This window comes from Corythoichthys intestinalis, chromosome 2 (assembly GCF_030265065.1).
Source record: "Corythoichthys intestinalis isolate RoL2023-P3 chromosome 2, ASM3026506v1, whole genome shotgun sequence".
Taxonomy (NCBI): Eukaryota; Metazoa; Chordata; class Actinopteri; order Syngnathiformes; family Syngnathidae; genus Corythoichthys; species Corythoichthys intestinalis.
Window position 1 is genome coordinate 42,395,239 of NC_080396.1, and position 23,662 is coordinate 42,418,900.

The 23,662-nt window shown below is 39.4% G+C and overlaps 1 protein-coding gene across 1 annotated transcript in view; it reads right to left on the reverse strand.

Annotated features, from left to right (window-relative positions):
• The window catches only part of rimkla (ribosomal modification protein rimK-like family member A), a 32,002-nt gene extending 8,926 nt beyond the window's left edge, over positions 1 to 23,076 (reverse strand). Inside the window, exons 1-4 of the mRNA XM_057860399.1 lie at positions 22,415 to 23,076; positions 7,468 to 7,698; positions 3,198 to 3,284; positions 480 to 683 (exon numbers count right to left, since the gene is read on the reverse strand). Of these exons, the coding sequence (XP_057716382.1) occupies positions 480 to 683; positions 3,198 to 3,284; positions 7,468 to 7,698; positions 22,415 to 22,577 (685 nt within the window). The 5' untranslated portion in view covers positions 22,578 to 23,076. The remainder of the gene's footprint in view (positions 1 to 479; positions 684 to 3,197; positions 3,285 to 7,467; positions 7,699 to 22,414) is intronic.
• Between the last annotated feature and the right edge of the window lie 586 nt (positions 23,077 to 23,662).

The window sequence follows — 23,662 nt, forward strand, 5'->3', positions numbered from 1 at the left end:
TAATACTCTGAACCTGTGGTAAGGGGGCTACCTTGGCAGATTACACCATAAAATGTACAATTAACTGTAGATGATGATCAATCCCTAGCTCCGACTGTAGAAGTACTGAATAGATCTGTAAAAACAGGCCTCTGACTTTGGAAAACCTACCAAAAAGATATGAAAAGTACATGTTGGCCAAACATCCATGCTACCTTTAGCGCCCAAGGTATGGTATTAACATGCACATAGTATAGATCTATCTATCCTAATCCTAAATTTGATTATCCAGCACACAAACTTTTCTACGTGTTGAAGGAAGGGGAGTATCTAAACTATGTGTCAACCATGACTACTAAGACTTGAAATATTTCGGGTAGACAAGGACATCATTGTACAATTTCTAAGAACCTTCGTAATAACAGTACCATAAAGAACTGCTGAAGTCACATGGCTTATGCTGCAAGAGAACATCTGAGAACCTTTGGTTGATTGCCTACCTAGGGAGCAGTTGCTCTGCATACGTCCATCAGTGGAACAGCGTAGCATGGAGCCGATGACTCTGCCGCCCACTAGGACCACGCGTACATCACGGCCATGTGACTCCTTGACATACTCCTGAAACAAGTAGGGTGTGTCATGACGGATCAAGTGGCACAGGTCTGTCAGGTGGTGTTTGTCCCGCGCCAAGAACACAGCCTTGCCTGGGGGGAAAAAGGGAAAAGGTGTAGTGATGGTTTTCATTGAGGGTAACCAGACCTTTGATACTGACACAAAAGTCATTAGACATTTGAGGAACTTGAATTGTGGTTTGATATATTCCTCAAACATTTGAGCTAAATCTGCTGACCATGCTTACTGTTCATTTCCCTTCCCAAAAACATAGCTAGATTGCTTTTCATACGGGCCATACAACTGCTTCTCACAGAGGCAAGAAAAGGACTTTTAATTAGCACTTCTTTTTGTCGAGCCCCGTGACCCTGGTCCACAAGCAGAGAAATCATGTGATTGCTGCGTGTGTCTGTGTTGCGTGTGTGTTTGTACATGGTGTCTAAGTGACAATCTAAATATGATGAGAAGGCTGTACTTAGCTAGCACAACTCGCAGTGAAAGGCATGACATTGCACTTCACGTGTAGATAACAAGGCAAGCAAAGATATCACATCACTCATTGTTACATTTTTGTAATTCAAGTTAAGCCTTTTATAATTCTTAATAATAAATATGACATAAATAGAATGAATTGAAATGAGTCCTTAAAAAGCTGAGTTGTACTTAACTGAAGTATCATTATGAAATAAAACAGTACATTAAATGTGCTTGGACACAGTTGAGTAGGGCTGCACCTATCGAATATTTTAGTAGTCGATTTATCGATGGACTAGTTAGTTCGAATAATCGAGTAATCGGATAAGGAACATGAAAAATTAAAATACATGACCTGAGCCTCAAACGGTATATATATATATATATATTTTTTTTAAATGAGGATCTATGTGCAATAAAAGAACAATTGGCTAACTTAAATAGAAAAAGTCCACTAATTAAGTGCAATAAAATGCTAGTTTTTTTTACAATGGTCTTAAAACACGGTTCAAAAACCTATTCCCACAAAAACAGCTAAATATACCTATAAACTAAATTATGAATGCATTAAAAAACATTAGCTCAAACAAAAACTTAGCTTACGTTGGTCTTAACAGGGAGCAGTTGGATTCAGTCATGTGAAAAGAGACAGACCAGAGGGCAGTGTATCCACCCTAATCAATCAAACTAAATGCAAACACTTTCAAAATAAACCATTACAACGCCACTTTAATTAATCGAATACTCGAAGCAACAAAATTTAATTTGAATATTTTTTGTAATCGAATACTCGAGTTAATCGATTAATCATTGCAGCACTTCAGTTGAGTATGGGTAATTGGGAGAGAGAAAGGGAGTAAACATTCTCACAGTTAATGGGACAGTTGACCAAACAAACTCTCAGCCAGACATATTTTAAGCATTTAGACTTTGCCAGTTTTGGTATTCCATCACTTCATTTCCTCATAAACTAGAGCTGGGCATTTAATCAAAAATGAGTCAAAACCAACATTTAGTTAAAACAACAAAGACGTCATGTGTTACAACTGTTATAAAAGCACGACACAAATAAAGTTGAGTTAATATGCGACATAATCAATTGACAGCAGATTTTCATGGAATTCAGATTGAAACAATTTCAAATGTAACTTTCAGGTATCGAGAAGAGGGGTGGAAATGCTATTGGAAAAAGTTGGGTTTGGACTAACGGTTGTTTTGTTCAACAATACACCAGTGGCCTAGCTACTGCCCATTGTTGTTGCACACAATGTCAGAGCCAGTCAAGTGTCAATAACTATGAATAGTAAAGGGCAAATGGGTCAGCATTGTCACCATTTTGGATGAGGTCAAACCACATAAAAAAAAAATTCCCCTGCCTACCTTGTCAATTGAATTTAGCAAAAATGCATTCAAATGTACTAGTAATGCTAAACCAAGCAGCATTGAGGGAGAAACAGTTCTACAGGGCTCTATATAGTGGCAAATGTGTTCCCGAAATGTCTCTGCTTCTCCAAAGGCCTGTTTTTGGATGAAAACAGAACATTTATTATGCGCATGTCATATTGTTGATCAATCATCTAGATAGCGAAGGGTGGCAACTCAATTTTAAAGCCTGTGGTGCATATATTCTTGTACTTCTTTCTTGAAACTTGATTGAACACTCAAAAGATAGTTCTGATAACTTTAAATGTGTGTAATGCATGTGCCGCAGTCAGACAGTGAGAATTGGGCAACTTACCTAGGCCAATAATATTTAGAGTGGAAATGGCCACAGATGATTAGATAAAAGGAATGATTGACAACTTATTTGGGTAGAATTTAAAGTTCTTTAAAATGTAAAGTGACACTTTCACACAAAGCCATCACCTTTCAAGGTTATGTCAAGCCATAGCCGGACATGGCATCAGGCCATATACGGTGTACACAGCCCACCAAAACTAAAAGAGGCGAAGTGTATAAATTTGTAAGAGTGGCCTGTCTAAAGTAGAGTAATTACATTTAGTGTCAAGAGTGCCTACTGATTCAACACTCTGCCAATTAATTTGATACAAGGCTAGAGGGAGCTGCATGCCGCCTTCATTAAACATACATTTGGAAGCCAATTACTGTAACGCGTAATGCACTTGTCTTACCTCTGTGTCCACGTGCATTCTTCACCACTACTGGGTAGCCCAGCGGTTCTGCCTCATCAATCATCTTTCGGAAGTTGTCATGCCCCCCTGAGGAAGACCCACACACCACAAGATCAAACAGGCATACAATATATTAAAAAGAGAATCATTTGACAGCATTATGGATAAATTGCAACTGACTGAACCAGAAAGGTGCAGTGGGCTGGGGGGTTGTCTGTCGCTACATGAAACAACCGACTCTAGACAGCAGTGCAATGCTGCTGCTAGATGCACGAGATTGGAAGTGAGCGGTCGTTGGAGCATGCGGAACAAAGTCACCGTTATGCTTCTGCTTTCAATGCAATGGTTCACTGTCGAGGCAAAAATGTGGTAACAAAATAAAACACACAAAAGTAAAATAAATTAAATATGATCAAATCAACGGTTGTGTTTAATTGCTCTCACTGCTTTGACAAAGGTCATTGCTAAAATCTGGCATTCACTCAGGGAAACAGATGTGATCCGCGTAAGCACATGGTGTTTTTTTTAGACACGCCAATTCATGTTTTTCACCAAAGAGAAAAAGGGCAAGGGGAACAAAAGGAGGGAAGCGAATGGACAACCAGTGTTGGACTAACCATGTCAGGGACTCCAGAGGTGGAGAAATAGCTTATTTTATTTTGAAAAGTCATGTGGGGACAGAGGGTCAAGCAGCACAACTGTTACATAAGCTCTGTATCCAATCCGCATGGATTGCCAGGACTACGCTGAAGAGAGACCAGTGGAATGTAGGCCGAACAACACCCTCTTTCTCTCTCTCTTGCTCTCTTTCGGTCTAATCAGTTTCCTGCTCTTTTAAAATTTTTAGCTTTTATTTATTTATTTTTGTTTATCTATTTTGGGGGGTGCAAAGGAATTGAGGGCCATGTGCTTTCTGCTTTGTTTTTGCCTTGTGAATACAATGGGGCAAATAAGTATTTAGTCAACCACCAATTGTGCAAGTTCTCCTACTTGAAAAGAATAGAGAAGCCTGTAATTGTCAACATTGGTAAACATCAACCATGAGAGACAGAATGTGGAGAAAAAAACAGAAAATAACATTGTTTGATTTTTAAAGAATTTATTTCCAAATTAGAGTGGAAAATAAGTATTTGGTCACTTACAAACAAGCAAGATTTCTGACTGTCAAAGAGGTCTAACTTCTTCTAACGAGGTCTAACGAGGCTTCACTCGTTACCTCGATTAATGGCACCTGTTTTAACTCATTATCGGTATAAAAGACACCTGTCCACAATCTCAGTCAGTCACACTCCTAACTCCACTATGGCCAAGACCAAAGAGCTGTCGAAGGACACCAGAGACAAAATTGTAGACCTGGTGCGGGTCTACAATGGGAAGACTGAATGGGAAGACTGAATCTGCAATTGGTAAAACGCTTGGTGTAAAGAAATCAACCAAGGGGGCAATTATTAGAAAACGGAAGACATACAATACCACTGATAATCTCCCTCGATCTGGGGCTCCATGCAAGATCTCACCCCGTGGCGTCAAAATAACAACAAGAACGGAGAGCAAAAATCCCAGAACCACACGAGGGGACCTAGTGAATGATCTACAGAGACCTGAGACCACAGAAACAAAGGCTACTATCAGTAACACATTGCGCCGTCGAGACTCAAATCCTGCACTGCCAGACGTGTCCCCCTGCTGAAGCCAGTACACGTCCAAGCCCGTCTGCGGTTCGCTAGAGAGCATTTGGATGATCCGGAAGAGGACTGGGAGAATGTGTTATGGTCAGATGAAACCAGAATAGAACTTTTTGGTAGAAACACAGGTTCTAATTTTTGGAGCAGAAAGAATACTGAATTGCATCTGAAGAACACCATGCCCACTGTGAAGCATGGAGGTGGAAACACCATGCTTTGGTGCTGTTTTTCTGCAAAGGGACCAGGACGACTGATCTGTGTAAAGGAAAGAATGAATGGGGCCATGCATCGAGAGATTTTGAGTGAAAATCTCCTTCCATCAGCAAGGGCAGATGAGACGTGGCTGGGTCTTTCAGCATGACAATGATCCCAAACACACAGCCAGGGAAACAAAGGAGGGGCTTCGTAAGAAGCATTTCAAGGTCCTGGAGTGGCCTAGCCAGTCTCCAGATCTCAACCCCATCGAAAATCTGTGGAGGGAGTTGAAAGTCCGTGTTGCCCAACGACAGCCCCAAAACATCACTGCTCTAGAGGAGATCTGCATGGAGGAATGGGCCAAAACACCAGCAACAGTGTGTGAAAAGCTTGTGAAGAGTTACAGAAAACGTTTGGCCTTCGTTATTGCCAACAAAGGGTACATAACAAAGTATTGAGATCAACTTTTGGTATTGACCAAATACTTATTTTCCACCATGATTTGCAAATAAGTTCTTTAAAAATCAAACAATGTGATTCTGTTTTTTTCCCCCCACATTCTGTCTCTCATGGTTGAGGTTTACCCATGTTGACAATTACGGGCCTCTCTAATATTTTCAAGTGGGAGAACTTGCACAATTAGTGGTTGACTAAATACTTATTTGCCCCACTGTATATGTGAAGGAACAAAATAAAAGAAAAGCATGATTGTATTCATATGCAGTAATGTATGAGATATATGAGTAAGCATTCTTAATGCTAGGTTGCTTGCCCCCTTTGCCCACACAACCTTTTGATTACCAGATGCAAATATAGCAATGATACAAGCATTTGTTCTTAAGTAGTTTTGGGGTGCCAAACCTAAATCTGGCCTTGGGTTTTTGTCTGTAAACTCTAGCTTTTTTTTTTTTTTTTTTTGCAAATCAAGATCTAATTATTTGTGCAATGCAAAATGATTGCAAAGCGAAAATTTGAACAAAGCTGTTTTATAGGTGGCCCTTAAAATAGCCCAAAAGTAACAATATGTTGCAAAATAATGCTTCCTATTATTAATATATATATAATAATAACTTATATTATCAGTATATATAATAATAATAATGTTTTACACAAAACTCCTGACACAAGAGACCAATAATAGGGAAAATGTGAATAAGTGCTTAAATATGTCAAAATCAGTCAACTATGTTAGAAAAATGTGTAGAACCATGCAAAGAATTAAAATGTTAAACTGGTATGAGGGAAAAATATGAAGAATCTGTTTTGATCACTGTCATCGTGTAATGCTTTATGTTACTCTATTACTCCCTGCCCAAAGTAATTTGTTATGTTACTCATTACATTTTTTTAATTACTCAAAAAAAAAAAAAAAAAAAAAAAAAAAGAAAAAAGAAAAGAACGACTGTTCTTCATTGTTTTTAGCACACCAGCGATATAGGAAAGGTGCAATCTGTAGGAGTCAATTTCAGTTTCTTAGCTGAGTAAACTGTCGTATGCACGATAAAACTGAGTAGGACATAGGGAAAGAAGTCAAATTAGTTAGACTTGGATCCAGTACAAATTTCTAAAGAAAGACAAGTGTCTTAGCTGAGAAAATATAATACTATACATTTTCTGTCCTAGAAAATGTATATATTTGTTTGGTTTTATTGGATTATTATCAAACCTTTCAGCAAACCTTCTGTATCATGCATATGTTATTTTCCAGACAATCTTATGACAAATCAACACACAACAGTTGTGTAAATACAGGGGTGGGAACCTCTGGGTATCTCACGATACAATACCATTTGCATTACAAGTCTCATGATAATGATTGTCTCACGATATGGCGATACAACAAGTATAGATACACCGGTCAGGAAATCATTGCTATGATATTGTACAATACAACAAATAAATGGAAAAGCAAGCCATCCTACTGTAGTGGATATAAATTAGTTTATAACGAGTAGACGTCCAATCCATTTGAAGTGGGAGGGTGGCAGTGAATAAACATCCCTCCCTTCACTTCCTGTGTAAATGCCCCCCAAACCAGGAAGATTGCCTGTGAATGCTTTGGTTACATTAATTCATTCACCCCTACCAGTCAAAATGGATTCGACGTCGAGCGCTGTAAAAGCAGCCAACGACCTAACATAGACAATATTCTTGTGGTAATTTTTGTAGCAACCTGTTGGCTCCTATTTTGTTAAACCGTGAAACCTTTTTAGAGCAATATATCAATTCTTGGCGGAAGCATATCGATAACCTTTTGGGATACAAAATATCATGATAGATCACCACTTCGATATACTGTCACACCTCGAATAAATACCCTTTCCATTGTAACCTATTCTAAAAAATAATGTTCATCAAAATGAAAGCAATCATGTCAAGGCATAGCTCACCATATGAGAAGGTGTCAGGAAGAGGCACGCCATGGCCAGCTAGCTCTTGAAAGGTCCAGAACTTGTTGACACAGTTGAGTATAGCCTGAGGACGATTGATCAGCCGACAGCCCATCTTCTCTAGGTGACGCAATACCGTGATGTCACTGTCTGACTGCACCCATGGTGTGGGCACCCGCACCACCACCACCTGTGGATAAGATGTCACCGTTTCTTGATCCACTTGCAGGCCTGCAGGGAAAATAATAGGTTAGGTCATTTGTTTTTAACTACCAGTCAGCATGCATATTTAGAAGTGAAAATCAACACTACGGTTCCTCTAGTCTGATTTTTGCTCAGAGAAACTTCTTTCTGGTAAGTGGAGAAGCAGACATCATCATCATCTGTTCTGGCGCCTCTTAACTTGCCACGTTTTAAGACAGAGTGAGAGAGCTGTATAAAGGGCTAGTGAAGTATTGTGGAAATAAACAGTTCCAGGTGGAAAATGTGACCCTTTCTGGCAGAAGCAATGTGTGAACACGCAGTGTCATGTGTCCGTCATTCCTGCCACACAGCCCTGGCTGCCATTTGGCAGAATTGAGGAGGAGGAAGCAGCAGTCAGTACAAGGCTGGCACTGTTAAGCTGTTTGGAGCCAGTGGTAGCTGATGAGATGATTTGCTACAGGCTATCCTTCTCTATCTTCTATCCTGTTGTGCTGCCAGATACTCTTGAGTGCTGGGCAGCAGCTTTTGCTTTTTGTTTATTCCTGAAATCCTAAAGGCGTATCCTTATGTTTTCATTGTTTTACTCAGGATAGCGAAAACATTAACAGGTCCAAATCAATTGCCAAGCTCTCGTCTAAAAAGAGCTGGTTTACAGTGATACAACACACTGGACGCAGACAGACTCTTTAGTGTAACACATCACACGTCTGACTACGAAAAAATATGTTGACATGCACAAGGGGCGACTGTTTCAGTCAGCCGTTAACAAATACATCCCAAATAAAGGGGTCTTTAAATTACCTTTGTGAATGAATTAAGAGGAATGCAGGAGAACTCAATTCCTGGCATACTGGAATGTTTGTGATAAAGCACCTTTAACAAAAGTCACAAAGAACTTTTCGATAGAGTTTTCAGATTCTGCTGCCTGTAAGGTGCTTCCAGGCCCAAGGATGCAATTTAGTGTGCAGTTTCTTGCCCAAGGACACTTTGAAAGCAGATAGTTGGAGCAGGGATTCCAGTCACTGACCTCTGTCACTTTAAGACCCCCTCTGCCAACCGCGTCCCAGTAATGTGACCCAACAAATGGGGCGATAGCAAACACGTGTTCACATGATTGGGTTTAAAAGTTTTGTTAGTCACGAAAATATTTATAATATTACCTGGAATACATTCACTTATAATGGTGTGAATCATGTCATTGACCCATTCTCCATGGATACCTTAAAAATATAATTTAAGTCCAAAACCTTTCGCAACAACTTTTGATGAAGTAAAAAAAAAAAAACTACTTTTATTTCACCTTTTTTCTCCTGCATGTGCTGTTCGACGGCTTTGACCCCCATTGCCCATAATGAAAATGTCTTTTTGCATGACTACGCACCAGGAGCTGTTGTAATTTTCACCAGGGGGCAACCACCTCTTAAATAAACCATCTTCCATCCATTTTTCAATAAGGGGCTGTTTACATGCTGATGCTCCAAGAATACGACAAATTTCATGTTTGCATTTATATGGTTTCGTCTTGGTTTGGTCTCGAATGATGTCACAATAGTATAGTATAGTATTCATGCCAGGCCATTGGGGGCAGTGCAGTTTTACGAGGTGACAGCCAGTGATGCACTTCCTTGATAACAACCTCCTCAGCCCGGAAGACAACATACCTGCCCACTCCAAGCTATGGCGTCCACAGTTTTTTTTTTCCTTTTACTCCATAAGGCAGAAAAATGCGAACATTACATATATTTAAAATAAGAAATATTATGTTTTGCAGATGGCGAGAGCGTCATTTGTTTTACACACGGAAAAGTCAACCGACACTGGTGACAAAGCCGCCATGATATCCAACTGCTTCAACCAAATCGTGTAGCTCGTCACTCATGCGACAGGGGCTTCAGAGGGAGGGCTTCGTTTTTTGTTTTAATCTGGATTACCTGTGTGACGTCATAATTTCCATTATTGGCCGATAATTATCGGTAACCAATGTTATCGTGCATCTTTATAATTTACCTATCGTGGAAGTGACCAAGGCTTATTTTTGTGCCGCTCCTGAAAGTTCGAAGTAGTAGGACAATTGAGTGCACTGTTAAAGTAGCAGGAAGATAGCACAGGACTGCAGCAGGCAGGAAAAGTTAAACATATCTTATGATCGGAACACAGGGCGGACTAATGTTGCATGTGATAGTCTGTGTAGCCATAAAAACAGGCTAAATCCTCTGCTTTTTTCCTCCTTTTTCAAATCTCTACCACAAGAAAAACGATTATAGTTGTGCAAACTCTATTCAGTATGCTCACACACTGATTCGATTGTACTGGCACATAGAGTAATGCGAGTGGTACTACAGTGGGAAGTGTCTGAGAGTTAGTACCATGGTGTTGGATAGACACTGTTCTGTGTTTACTGTCTCTATTTACAAAGGAACTGTGTCGAGAAAAGGAGGTTACTCATTCAACAAGCCTTTTTTTTTTTTTTTTTTAATTGAACGGCATTGGAGATGGTATGTGATTACTGGAAAATGGCTGTAAACTTGTAATGGAAAACCTGCTTTGAGTGACCACATAAACATTTGCCGCTGCTTTTAATGATGGGAGTGAGTATTTTGTATGTTGATGACTCTCCAGAGGTGTTGTTTCAATTGCAACATAACAAGCATTCTGTGCGTTCCATTGCACTACACCAACAATCCACAAACCCTCCTAATATATTTCCCTTTCATTTAGCTGGATTGTGGGAGACAAAAGTGGGTATTGTTTTGCTAAGAAAGCCACCACATACCAAATTTTGACAAGCAGCTATTCAATATTGCCTGTTACAATGTGTAAACTTCACAGAGCAAGTGTCACAATTTAATCCTTACAACAATATAGTACCGCTATCATTAAGGTACTGTGTGGCAAGCATGAAAAATAGGGTGAAACAATGACTCAAAATATGTGCATTGGCATTGTAAAAGTAATACTTTCAGAGAAAGTAAGACCCAGGCTTGTTTGGAGCTTAATTTTGTACTGCTGCGTATTGTTGTACAGTATCTGTTTATGTCATATTTTGTATTGCTGCGTATTGTTGTACAGTATCTGTTTATGTCATGTCATGCGTTCTTGTCTTTGGTATAGCTGCGGATGAAGTGAAAGATTGCTGATTCAACATAAACAACCTCCACAGAAGAGGGAAGGGTTAAATTGCAAGTTGCTGATCGACATAAAAATATTTTGGCATTGAGAGTAGTTCATCAGAAGGGACTGCAAAGAGTTACAAGGGTATCTTGATTAATGTTATGTAACATCCAAGTTGTGTATTGGTGTTATTATTTGTTCCAGTCTGTCATCTGACAACGTGAGGGTGATGCATTTGTCATCAATTCTGAGTGGAACCACTCTTAGAATGTCTTAAGAATGTCTAAACAAATCACAAGATGTGAAATGCCTTTCGCCCTGTGGAATGCTGGGTTTTTCTGTGCACATGGCTTACGAAAGATACTTAGTCATCAAAAGCAATTAGAATGTATTCGTTCTTTTTTTACATGCCTTGTGGAAACAAATTACAACGCCAAAGTATAACCTGAAGCTGGACAAAAGTGGAGTGGAGTGAAAGATAAAACATCAAAGTATTCAGGGGTAGACAATAAAGAAATTAGCCATTGGCCCTTTTAAAGTTCACTGGCCCTACTATCAAAACCACTGGTCCAGGTCAACGCCTTCAGTGATTGATCCCAATAATCAAGGAAAACAGCAATTTGCTTGAATAACATTTTTTTTTTTTTGCGGTAGATTTAATAAAAACTGCAGCAAAACGGTGAAAAAACATGAATCTACTGAAAATAATCCTGTTCCAATTCCATAATCATATATAATGTATAATGTGCAGACAAGAGGCGTAGCCTCACTCATGCAGCCAGTGGAGTGCTGTCATCCCACAAAGATTTTGAGTCCATTGGTCACATGACCAGGGAGTTTTTGTGCTAAAATGATATCTATCATTTTTATTATTTTTGTGTAACGTTGGCGTGTAACAAGCTAGCTTGTGGCATCACCCGTTTTCAACTTTACGACGTGCACCAACCCGGAACACTAATAACCCTAAAGGATAGAAAATGTTAGTAAATTTGGATGATTAATTTGTAGAAATCAACATAAGGTCCGACAAGTGTTGGTTAATGATATTAAACATATCTGAACATATAATTACATATTAGGAACTTAAACAGAAAAATGTAATAAATTAAAATAGAATAAATAGAATAACTACATTTTAAAAAGGAATTTGGTTTTTCTGACCTGTAATAGGGGAAAAAAAGGGGGGGGGAAACCCTGCATTCATCGTAATGGTGGTAAATGGTTTATAAGTGCCAGTTATTACTGTATTAGCAAATCAAATACAAGTATCCCAGATTGACCGCCATTACACGAAACTTCTGTAAAACCCGTGATTCAATGCACTTATATATACAGAATTAACACGGTATAGCGCACAATTCCTCTGGTCGTTTTATGCACTGATTAGGAGAAAAGAGAAAGCAACAGTTTGAACAAGTACAGTGACTATCAAGAAGGTGTGCCAACTGTTTTATTTTCTTCAGCTTTTTTATACCTCTGTTCGAGCAATTGAGTTCATGGACTGTCTGAGTGTGCATATAACTGACATCCCAGTCTGCAATCATAGCAGTGTCCTTTTTGCTTTTAAAAAGTTTCTCCAATTTAAGAGGTAGCTTTTTCATATACTTTATTAATGAACGACCTGGCACACCTGTCCGATTTAAAAATTGAACGATTTTAAAATGTGGCTTCAGTTGTGACACAAAATTTAATTTATCGGTACATCCTATCTACAGGGTGACCCCAAAAAAAGTTTACACTCAGTTGACTGCTTGTTTAAAAGCCATTGAAATATATCTAAATAGGTTGTCATGCTTAAGTGATTCATTAAGGTCACTCAATGCAGCTGGTAATCTCTCATCTCTACAATTCCTGTGCTTCTGCTGAAAATGAAGAAAACTTTAGCTGTACCTGAATTGCTGCGTGCCGGTCTGACACCTACTGAGATTGCAGCAAATCTGAGAATACCCAGATGTGCAGTCTACAAAGTTAAAAAGAAGCTAAAAGATACTGGAACAGCCTCACGAAAACCTGGGTCTGGAAGTGCCGATCTGTGCGGACCAAAAAATTGATTGACAAGGTGATATGTGGCCACCCCAGAGTCCAGATCTCAATCCCCTGGATTATAGCATATGGGCAACTGTGGAGGACAGTCCCTGTAAGAAGCCACAAACTTCTGTGGCAGCCTTGGAGAGGTCCATTGTTAGATCTTGGGAAAAGATGACAGCATCCTACATAAAGGAGACCTGTCAAGCGTTCCGCAGGCGCCTGGAGGCTGTTGTGACACTTAAGGGAGGAAACATTGAAAAATAGAGTGTACTGTACATGTTCTTTACAATAATGTATAATTTGTGATTAAAGTCTAATTCTAAAATGAATAAACATGGCATTTAAGTTGTATTACGGCAGTGTAAACTTTTTTGGGGGTCACCCTGTATATTACAGGTGACTACATTTAATGCAATGCAAAACAGTGACAAAGAAAACTTACTCCAACCATGCGTAATCTACTCATGAGTGGTTAATCTTTGGCGTCAAGGCTCAGGAGACATTTCGGCGGTACGCCCGGATGGATTACAGGTTCCAGTAACTGTCTTGCTCCAGTTGTGTGGCTACAGGTCTAGACAGTGCTCCATATAGCTATGAATAGTATTAAGTAAGATAAACTGCACCACGATTAGCTTTGCCAAACAGGTTAGCGCTTCCACATTTCAGTTGTGTCAGACAACTGTTATTCATTTATGGATGTTTCATCCAATTATAAGAAAAAACATCTATTATGATCTATCATCTATTATTATTATGATTATGATCATGTCAGGTAAAAGTAATAATGAATTATTTTCAGACCACCATGACACACAATTAATTGATTTGTTTAGAAAAATGAGATTTTGACCTGCTCACTCAATTTGCCAAAACTGTACATTTTCAATAAACGATCGATTGATTAAATTAATCCAAACACGTTCCAGTCATATTCAGTCATTTGTCAAAAGTGAAACCTTAAACTGTGGAACACAAATCACTTAGTGCTTGTTATCAACTACACATTTTTTAATCTTTGAAGGTGCACTTGACTATAATTTTAAACGTTATTTTTCATAACATTGGATGCAATTTTACAATGAAAGTGCCCAGAATGTAATTTTCTAGTCCATTTTAGGGAGTCATTTTCTGGCTTGTCTGCAAAAATCCCGTTTCTTACTACTATGTGGATGACTGGAGCTAATTTGCATACGCTCTGCTCTGATTGGCCGTCAGTTAAGAAGGTGTGTTGGTCGAAAGCTTGTGCACATTGGCAATGCGTATGGTGACTTAAAATAATGGAGAGGGGGACTACAATCTTTTGAAAAACGACACCAAGCTTGGCTGTTTCACAATTACAGGTAGTCCCCGGGTTATGATGTACCTGACTTACGTAATTTCGACTTCACAATGCAGAGCTTTAACCGCCATTTTGTCTCCAGTCGTTTTTTTAGTTATGGCACATAAACAGTAGCTTATTCTACCTCACACTCACACTATCATATTTTTTACTTTACTTTATTAATATGACTGTTCCGCCCTTTGGCGAAATGTGTATTTGATAATAATAGACGGCTCAGTACTCAGCACCCCTGATAATAGCGGGCGGGAAAGAGGAACGAAGAGGGCGTGTACTTGCATATTCGTGCGCCGTGTGACATCATAGAGTGCACAATTTCAAATACTAGCCTCTACAGAATTTAATTTTCAAACGTGTTTGCTATCACTTAAAAAACACTTGGATAATACACTTCAACCAAGCACACACTTCCATTTTGACCTGCATTTTAAATTCCATATAGCAAATAAAAAGCACCCATAACTTTAAATCTACAGTTTTTAATTAACGTTATAGTCTGCCAAGTGCAAAAATGTGAACACTGTATAATTCATACATTAAAGCAAAAAAACATGTCACAGATGTCCCTCAAGTCTCTAATTTCCCAATATTCACTGTCATCCAGGTGTCACAGAAACACTAATAGACTACAATTAAACCTTTGTTAACCACTACTGGTGCACGATAATTATTGGTCCGATAATTATCGGTTCGATAATAGGAATTATGATGTCATCCCAATAAATCCAATAACATTATTAATAGGACCGATAATACTGTATGTACTGTAATATTTTTGGCACGGTGTCGGTGGATTGGGATGTGTGTGTTTGTAAATGAAGTGCTCCCTTTCTTTGACGTCACACTCAAGTGTGCCGCATGGCTGGCGAGAAAAGAAAAGGTGGATTGGGATGTGTGCGGTTATAAATCCCTGACTATGGTAAGTTCTGTTCAAATTTTTCTCCAAAGGGTCAGGCTGAACAGGCATCATTAATGTGTTAATTGAGACACACACATATTGCTCATCCTGTGTCAATAGTCCACTTTTCACCATGCTGAAGAATTCCATGCACACCTGTTACTGTCACTATCATATGATAGAGCATAACTCCCAAATACTGATGAAAAAATGTATGATATGTATCCTACTGAAGTGTTTTTTTAATTGTGGCAGCGAAAAACTACTGTTGACAGTAAACACAACAAAAAAATACACGCCAAATTTATTTCTTGGTGTTAAGATACCCATAAAGCAACTTAGATGTCTGAAAAATCACAGTATAGATACGCTCACTTGCGCTGCAACCAGCACCGAACTCACTCGTTTAATCACAAATCTTGACCCTCATAGCATAATTGGCTAAATCATTTTTCACTGGTTTTGGAAAACAAGAAAAAAAACCTATTTGCCAGAAAATAAATTGTCCTTTTTTTATTTATATTGTTTTGGTTTCTAAAAAGTGTTGGCCAAGGATATAAACAAAAAGGCAAGATTATGCAGAATTGAACCGAGCATTTCATAAATTAGGCAGTTTGGCCAAAAATGACATAGGCAATTATGCTATGAGACTAACAAAATATAATAACTGTGTATAATTTATGATTCACCACGATGGTTTTGACGAAGTAGGACTAAACATGGCATCAAAACCAGCTCGTGTTATCACTATGTGTTTTTACTGGTCAATATAAACACTGAAACATTGTAGCACCAGCCTTTGAACGAGTGGTCTGTCCAAGTACCAACACAGGATGCCCTGCAGTGCAGAGCTTCGACACTAAGCACCATCGATATGACTCTTGGGCTTTGCTGTCAAATAATCACTGTGTTACACCGGCTTTTTTCTGATTCCTCGGAAGAATTGTCTCTGCTTGACTCTTAAATTCTTCACTGTACTGTATTCATAAGGTTGGAATGTTTGTAAGTGGTTGAAATGCTAATAAAGTATTTTGGCATCATATTTTTTGGTGTCTATGGTTAACACTATTAATTTAGGCAATTATGCCCACTGAGCATAAATATAAAGTTGCTAATCACAGTCAACCTTGGCCACATCCCCGGAAAAAGCAGGTTTCCATTGTAGTCACAAATTAAGAGTCTACCATAATCTGCACTGACACAAGTGCTATTACAACATGGCGATATTCTTCGGAAGTTACAGATTACTTGTCTATCATTTTAAAATACATGTTAGGACTATGACTGGCCCACAGAATTTAAAAAATAAAAAAGGTTTTGTGTAGAAGTCATTTAATTCTTGTTTTAAATGTGCACATTCCCAAAAGGATTGTCTGCTAACAGTTTTGAGGTTGGAATTTGTATCACATATTTGATCTCTTATGTGGAGGTTGAGTACAGGTATATTCTATCACTGTTTGTGTGGGATTTCTTTTGGTATTTTGACTGCCGACAACAATAATCCAAAAAACTGTATTTTCAAGGCCATAATTTGTTCCTATGTGGGAATGTAGATGTTTGTCTGTCAGGGTCTCTGCGGGGTTCAACAAGTCAAATTTAAGACTTTTACAGATTTTTAAAGATCACAGAGAATAAAACTTAAGACCCATTTCACATCGATACCAGCAAAAATGCAAAAAAGATTTGAAGGAAAACTGGAAGCCCGCAATTACTTGCAAAGCATTTGAACTTATGCCCAGCTCTTTCACTCTATGATACAAAATGCTTAACCTAACCTAACCAAAACGGCTAGCACTTTTGTGAACCAACATGTCAACCACAAAAGGCGTTTGCTGTTGGCATTTTATGACCGCCTTATGCTTTGTAGATGTAAAAAATATATTTAAGACCTTTTATGAGATTTTAGGAGAATTTTAGACATTTTAAGGCCTTGAATTCAAATGAATGGATTTAAGTCTTTTTTAGACTTATTAAGACCCCACGGACACCGTGTCTGTACGTGTAGTGATTAGCTGGTGACCATTATGGTGCATCTCCCCCTCTCCAGCGTTTTCATTCATGTGAAATTTAAGTATAAAAAATTTAAGGTCGCATGTGTAGTTATTCTGTATTTTATTTGTTAAAAAACATTACAGGCATCTGTGCTCCTAGGCTATCTATTACAATACAAACGTAACTTTTTATTTTCTCAAACTGATGGCTTGTCTTGACAAAAATGGGGAAATGGTTGCCTCAAGGTGACCGTTGTTGACAATTACTGGTCCAGAACAGGGGTTTTCAAAACTTGAGATTTCAGGGACCTCTGAAAACGGAAGAAATCTTCAAAGCACACCCTGATTTGCCTGACACCTATGAAATCTAAATACTAAGGATGTCCCGATCGCATATTTTAGCACCAGAGTCCAAGTCACGAGATTTTAAGAATGTGCCGATACCGAGTCTCGATCCGATAACGAAAGAAAGTTGTTTTTTTCTGAACAAAATTTCCAAACCTGTTCTAGTACTGTACTTTTTACAGTACTTCCGATTTTTCCAGGAGTGTTGCGGAGTATAAAACATATATATTTGTATCTTTTGGCATTGTCATTGTATTTCTGGATTATTTTGTTACTTTTTAGACCTCAAAAGGTAAAAATATATATCTATATAATTTAGGCATGAATGATATTGGAAAAAATTAACATTGTGATATACAGTATATTGCCAAGGCTCCACACTGACATTTTGCATCGGTTGCACTAGTGCGCTTAACTTTTTTCTTAAGGTGCACCAGCACAAAATGTAGACGCACCCACATTTTTCATTTCATCACCTTTAACGCCATACTTTTAATCACTTTCCATAACATTCGTATGAGTGAGTCCACTCAAATTGGCTAGGTTCATACTACATGTCTCAATGCACGAATCCAATTTTTTCGTGTTTTTCCGACTTGAGTCAGGCATTAACTTGACGGGCTAAACGGGACAAGTCGCGTAGAAGTGGACCATTTCAAATCCGATCTTAGTCACTTTTGTATGTGGTTCAAATCCGATCTGGGCCACTTTTTTCAGAACGTGACAGGTGGTCTGAACTGTCAAGACTCCCGAATCGGAATTCATGCAGCAATTACGTCAGCAAAGAGCAAGAGGCACGGAGGACGGCAGCCATGTAGGCATAAGCGCCTAGCTTGAACTCTGCTTTTAAGCAAGAAGCGGGCTTGACCACAGTCATAAAAAATTAAAATGGAGAAAAGAATAAGCCTTACAATTTTCGATTTTCATTTTGTGCACCGAATGAGCAATATTTCATTATTGCACACATGACCACGTCGGGGCAAACTGACGCACCCACGTCATTTCACGCACACACGTCAAGGCTCGTGTGTGTGTGTGTGCGTTCTATCACTTCATATGATCTTTGAATATAAGACTTAACGGGGATTATTAATGTCTGTTATTTGTGTCCTCTTTTTGGAAATCAAAATATGATCACTCTGGAATGACATACAGCTAGCATGTGTAATTTGTTTTGATGCCTCTGCGCATGCGGGGCTCATTGCTGAGCGCATCTCGGACTGCGAATTAGTGCGCATGCGTGATACCTGAACGGTCTCAATGGACAAAGGCAGTCTGAACGGGCACGCCCAAAAACCAGATATGGCAAAAAATTGGATTTGTGCATTAAGACCTGGAGTATGAACCTAGCCATTGACTCACACGTTGATGCTCACACTGTCGACAACAGCATCCAGACAACGAAGATTGACTAAACGATGATTGACAATTCATGCCTTTGATCTTAGAGCTACAGAGCCTTCACTTGTCAAGTCAGTGCTACAAACCTGTCAATCACCGTTAATTTTAACTAGCAAACTCCAGCTGGACTGCTGACCAAAAAAAGTAGGTGGAGGGAGAGTTAGAGGCTGTACGAGCATGAAGCAGGAAAACATAAATATATTATTAAATATATTATTTTAATTAAAAACCCAATCCTTTTCACGCAATTCCAATCATCAGAAAAATGGCACGATCAGCCCGATTTCCGATCATGTGATCGAATAGGGACATCCCTAATAACTACAGTAACACCTTGTTTTTCGCGGTTAATCGAGACCCCCACCCTCCCCCGCAAAAATACAAAATCTGCGAGGTAGAGGCAGAGCTTATTGACATATGACAATATTATTGACAATATATTATATGATATATTTTTGGTGTGTTGAATGTATTTATTCAGATTTAACAGCATAGGAAGGAGATACATACAAGTATAAATATAAATTGTTTTTCCCTTTTTTTCCCTCAAAGTATAATTAAAACAAAAACGAACAAAAAAAAAACTGATATGTACAGGTAATATTTTGAAAAATGTGAGACATACATAAAAAAAAAAAACAATGACTTGTACATGTATACATGCATGTATGTTAACATTTTTGAATAAAATATTGTATTTATTATTTTTTTCATTGAAAAAAATCTGTGATGGACTGAGGCCGCGAAGTTTGAAGTGCAAAGTAACAAGGGATCACTGTGCTATTTTTTTACTCCTGAATCCTATGCTTTTTTCCCCCCAACATAAACATTTATGTCATGTTCAACATAAATTAACTGAGCATAATTGGATTTTATTTAAATTCAAAGTTTATCTATCATTACCCGTTGACATGCAGTGCTTCCACTACTGCACACACAGAAGAACTAGTTAGAAATGCTTTTTCTGACCACTGTAGCAATTAGGGACGTCCCGATGCTGTTTTTTTTACTACCGATCTTTCTTCAAGATATGTTTTGCCGTTAACGATCCAATACCTATATTTTTAGATCAGTAAAAATAATACAAAGAATAATGTAACATGTAAATGACAAATCATATTTTTTGTATTAAACCAATACCCGATGGTACCTCCTCAAGAAATGTTTACAAATATTATGCAATACTCTGATGCTATCATTAGGATCTAAAAAGCAGTAGTCTCATTCCGCGGACGTATTTGCCCAGTGGTTTGATTTTCGGCAGCTGAAAAGCACAATGGCACTGAAAATAACGTTACTGTCCGAGCACAATCCGATTGGGAAATGTGTGCTTCCAAATCCCAAACATTTAACAAAAACATGTATGCTACATGAGGATCAAGAGAAAAAAACGAAATATATGGTGCACATACAGGGATGTCAGAGTTATGATTGATGATTATCTGAACATCAAGAATTTTAATTAGACCAACGCTATGGTAGAATTTATCTTTAGGAGTTAGCTCTGTGATATTTGTTTTAACCGCGCTGTTCCCTATTTCATGCATGTATATAGCATATACTAGTCCTTCTCAAAAAATTAGCATATTGTGATAAGGTTCCTTATTTTCTGTAATGTACTGATAAACATTAGACTTTCATATATTTTAGATTCATTACACACAACTGAAGTAATTCAAGCCTTTTATCGTTTTAATAATGAGGATTTTGGCAAAAAGTCAAGAAAAAAAAAATCTCTATTTCAAAAAAATAGCATATTTTATCCGACCAATACAAAAAGGTTTTTTAATACAAAAAAGTCAACCTTCAATTAAGTATATCAGCTATCCACTCAATACTTGGTCGAGAATCCTTTTGCAGAAATGACTGCTTCATTGCAGCGTGGCATGGAGGGAATCAGCCTGTGGCACTGCTGATATGTTATGGAGGGCCCAGGATGCTTCGATAGCGGCCTTAAGCTCATCCACAGTGTTTGGTCTGGTGTCTCTCAACTTCCTCTTCACATTATCTCACAGATTCTCTATGGGGTTCAGGTCAGGAGAGTTGGCAGGCCATTTGAGCACAGTAATGCCATGGTCAGTAAACCATTTACCAGTGGTTTTGGCACTGTGAGCAGGTGCCAGGTCGTGCTGACAAATGAAATCTTCATCTCCATAAAGCTTTTCAGCAGATGGAAGCGTGAAGTGCTCCAAAATCTCCTGATAGCTCACTGCATTGACCCTGCCCTTGATAAAACACAGTAGACCAACACCAGCAGCTGACATGGCATCCCAGACAATCACTGTTTCTGGGTGCTAGACACTGGACTTCAGACATTTTGGCATTTCCTTCTCCCCCGTCTTCCTCCAAACTCTGGCACCTTGCTTTCCAAATGACATGCAAAATTTGCTTTCATCTGAAAAAAGTACTTTGGACCACTGTGCAACAGTCCAGTGGTGCTTCTCTGTAGCCCAGATCAGGCGCTTCTGCCGCTGTTTCAGGTTCAAAAGTGGCTTGACCTGGGGAATGCAGCACCTGTAGCCCATTTCCAGCACACGCCTGTGCACGGTGGCTCTGGGTGTTTCTACTCCAGACTCAGTCCACTGTTTCTGCAGGTCCCCTAAGGTCTGGAATTGCCCTTTTTCCACAATCTTTCTCAGGGTGCGGCCATCTCTTCTGGTTGTGCAGCATTTCCTGCCACACTTTTTCCTTCCCACAGACTTTCCACTGAGGTGCCTTGATACAGCACTCTGGGAACAGCCTATTCGCTCAGAAATTTCTTTCTGTGTCTTAGCCTCTTGCTTGAGGGTGTCAATGATGGCCTTCTGGACAGCAGTCAGGTCAGCAGTCTTGCCCATGATTGCGGTTTTGAGTAATGAACCAGGCTGTTTTTAAAAGCCTCAGGAATCTTTCGCAGGGGTTTTGAGTTAATTCGTTGATTCAGATGATTACGTTAGTAGCTTCTTTAGAATACCTTTTCATGATATGCAAATTTTTTGAGATAGGGATTTTTGTTTTTTCTTGACTTTTTTGCCAAAATCATCAATATTTAAACAATAAAAGGCTTGAACTAATTCAGTGGTGTGTAATGAATCTAAAATATATGAAAGTCTAATGTTTATCAGTACATTACAGAAAATAATGAACTTACTTACTAGTATTACACATTACAACAGCTTATTTCAAATTGTATCTCGCGGGCCCCGGTTTGAGAACCACTGGTGTCAAAGATTGATTGGTGGATGCTTTCGTCAGTTGTAGTGGTGGAGGGGAAACAGTCTTGTTCCCGCCCCTTGTTTTCCAGATTCCCACAGCAAAATCAATACTGAAAGCACCCCGATTTTTTAAATGACAAACTCCGTTTGATTTTATTCCCAAAAGGCTTTTGTGGCTAAAGTAAATTTTATTAGCTGCAGACACCAGCCCCACGCTAACGCGGCGCTGGGAAAAGTAGGTTAGGCGGTCACACGTTTGCTTTCATTCCGCCTCCTGGCTAGCAGGCGTACAAGGCTAGCCTTGAACCACCCCCCACCCGAACTGTGAGCATCGACCACAGCACAGTTTGAAACAAATACATTTTATCATTACTATTCGTATAACAAGGAATTGCCAAAAAGTGTCGCGGAGAGAGTGTGTATTAAGTGCATTTACCTAATTGTCCCTCACTGATGGTGAGCACGATTTGATCCATGAGAAGAGAGCGGAATTCCACATCCTCCTCGGCGCAGCGCTCCTTCAATGCCCGGAGGATCTCAACTTGGGGATATTCCTGGCTAATACGTCGGTCGGTCACGAACCAAAGGCGGGAGCACATTTCGGAAGGCTCGCGGTGGTCCCCCCGCCCCAAATAAAAGTGAGTCCGAAAGAGTTGTAGCTGCTGCACGGGTGGAGCAGAAGGGGGGACTCCGGGGGTTGGGCAGGAGTGGATAATAGCACCGAGATGCTCACACAATGGAGATCTGGCGCGACTATAATCAGGAGCCACCAGCTAGGACGCAGCCTTTTTATCACCTTTGTTTCCCTTCATTTGCAGCCATTTAGTAACGGAAAGACCGCAAATATCACCCGCGTTAACTTGTCCTTTCAAGCGAGATGAGGCCTTTTGGCACGGTACAAGCTAGCAAGTGTATCCGGAGCGTACCACCTCGTCGGGCTCTGGCCTCCTCGGTGCTCCGTGGCCTGCTATCCACACGATGCTGGTGCTGAAAAGTGCACGCCGGTTTATTATGGACAACCCACACGCGAAATGTATACAACTGGGCTCCTCCTCGTGCACAGCCGGGGCTGGTCCCAAAATAAATATGATGGGGAGGCTGCAAACCAATCACGACGAGAAGCTAGCGTCCTTGGTCCACTGTACAAGGGAAGCGTAGGCGGGTGGTGCGAATTGGACCAATGAGATGCCTCAACGTAAACAAGGAGGCCGAACCTGGTTGGGGGCGCGCGGCGTATGGCGTCAATCAGTGCGTGAATCCTCCGGCGCGCGCTCCTCCTCCAGAACCGGTTCAGACCAGACATTGCGGTCGGACTTTCAATTTGTACGAGCGGGTCGACGATACGACCACTACTCGAGGCAGGAAATCAAACCAACACCGTTAAACGTAAAGCACATCTTCATCACGTCTTTTTTTTTTTTTTTTTATTCAAGCAAAGTATGACACATGCCATTTAACACATAGAGGTTGCATGCAAATAACGGTATTTGGAAGGGTAGCGCAAAATAGACGTTCTATATGTATTAAGTATTCGTGTGACGTTTTATCGTAAGACAGACGCATTCCTTCCTACCACAAACAATTTCGCTTCTACAGTAACCCTTCACCGTTGGCATCTAACTAACAATCAAATAAATACCAAGGTTTTGTAAAGAAATATGTCTTTGTTCTAATGCGGCACTCG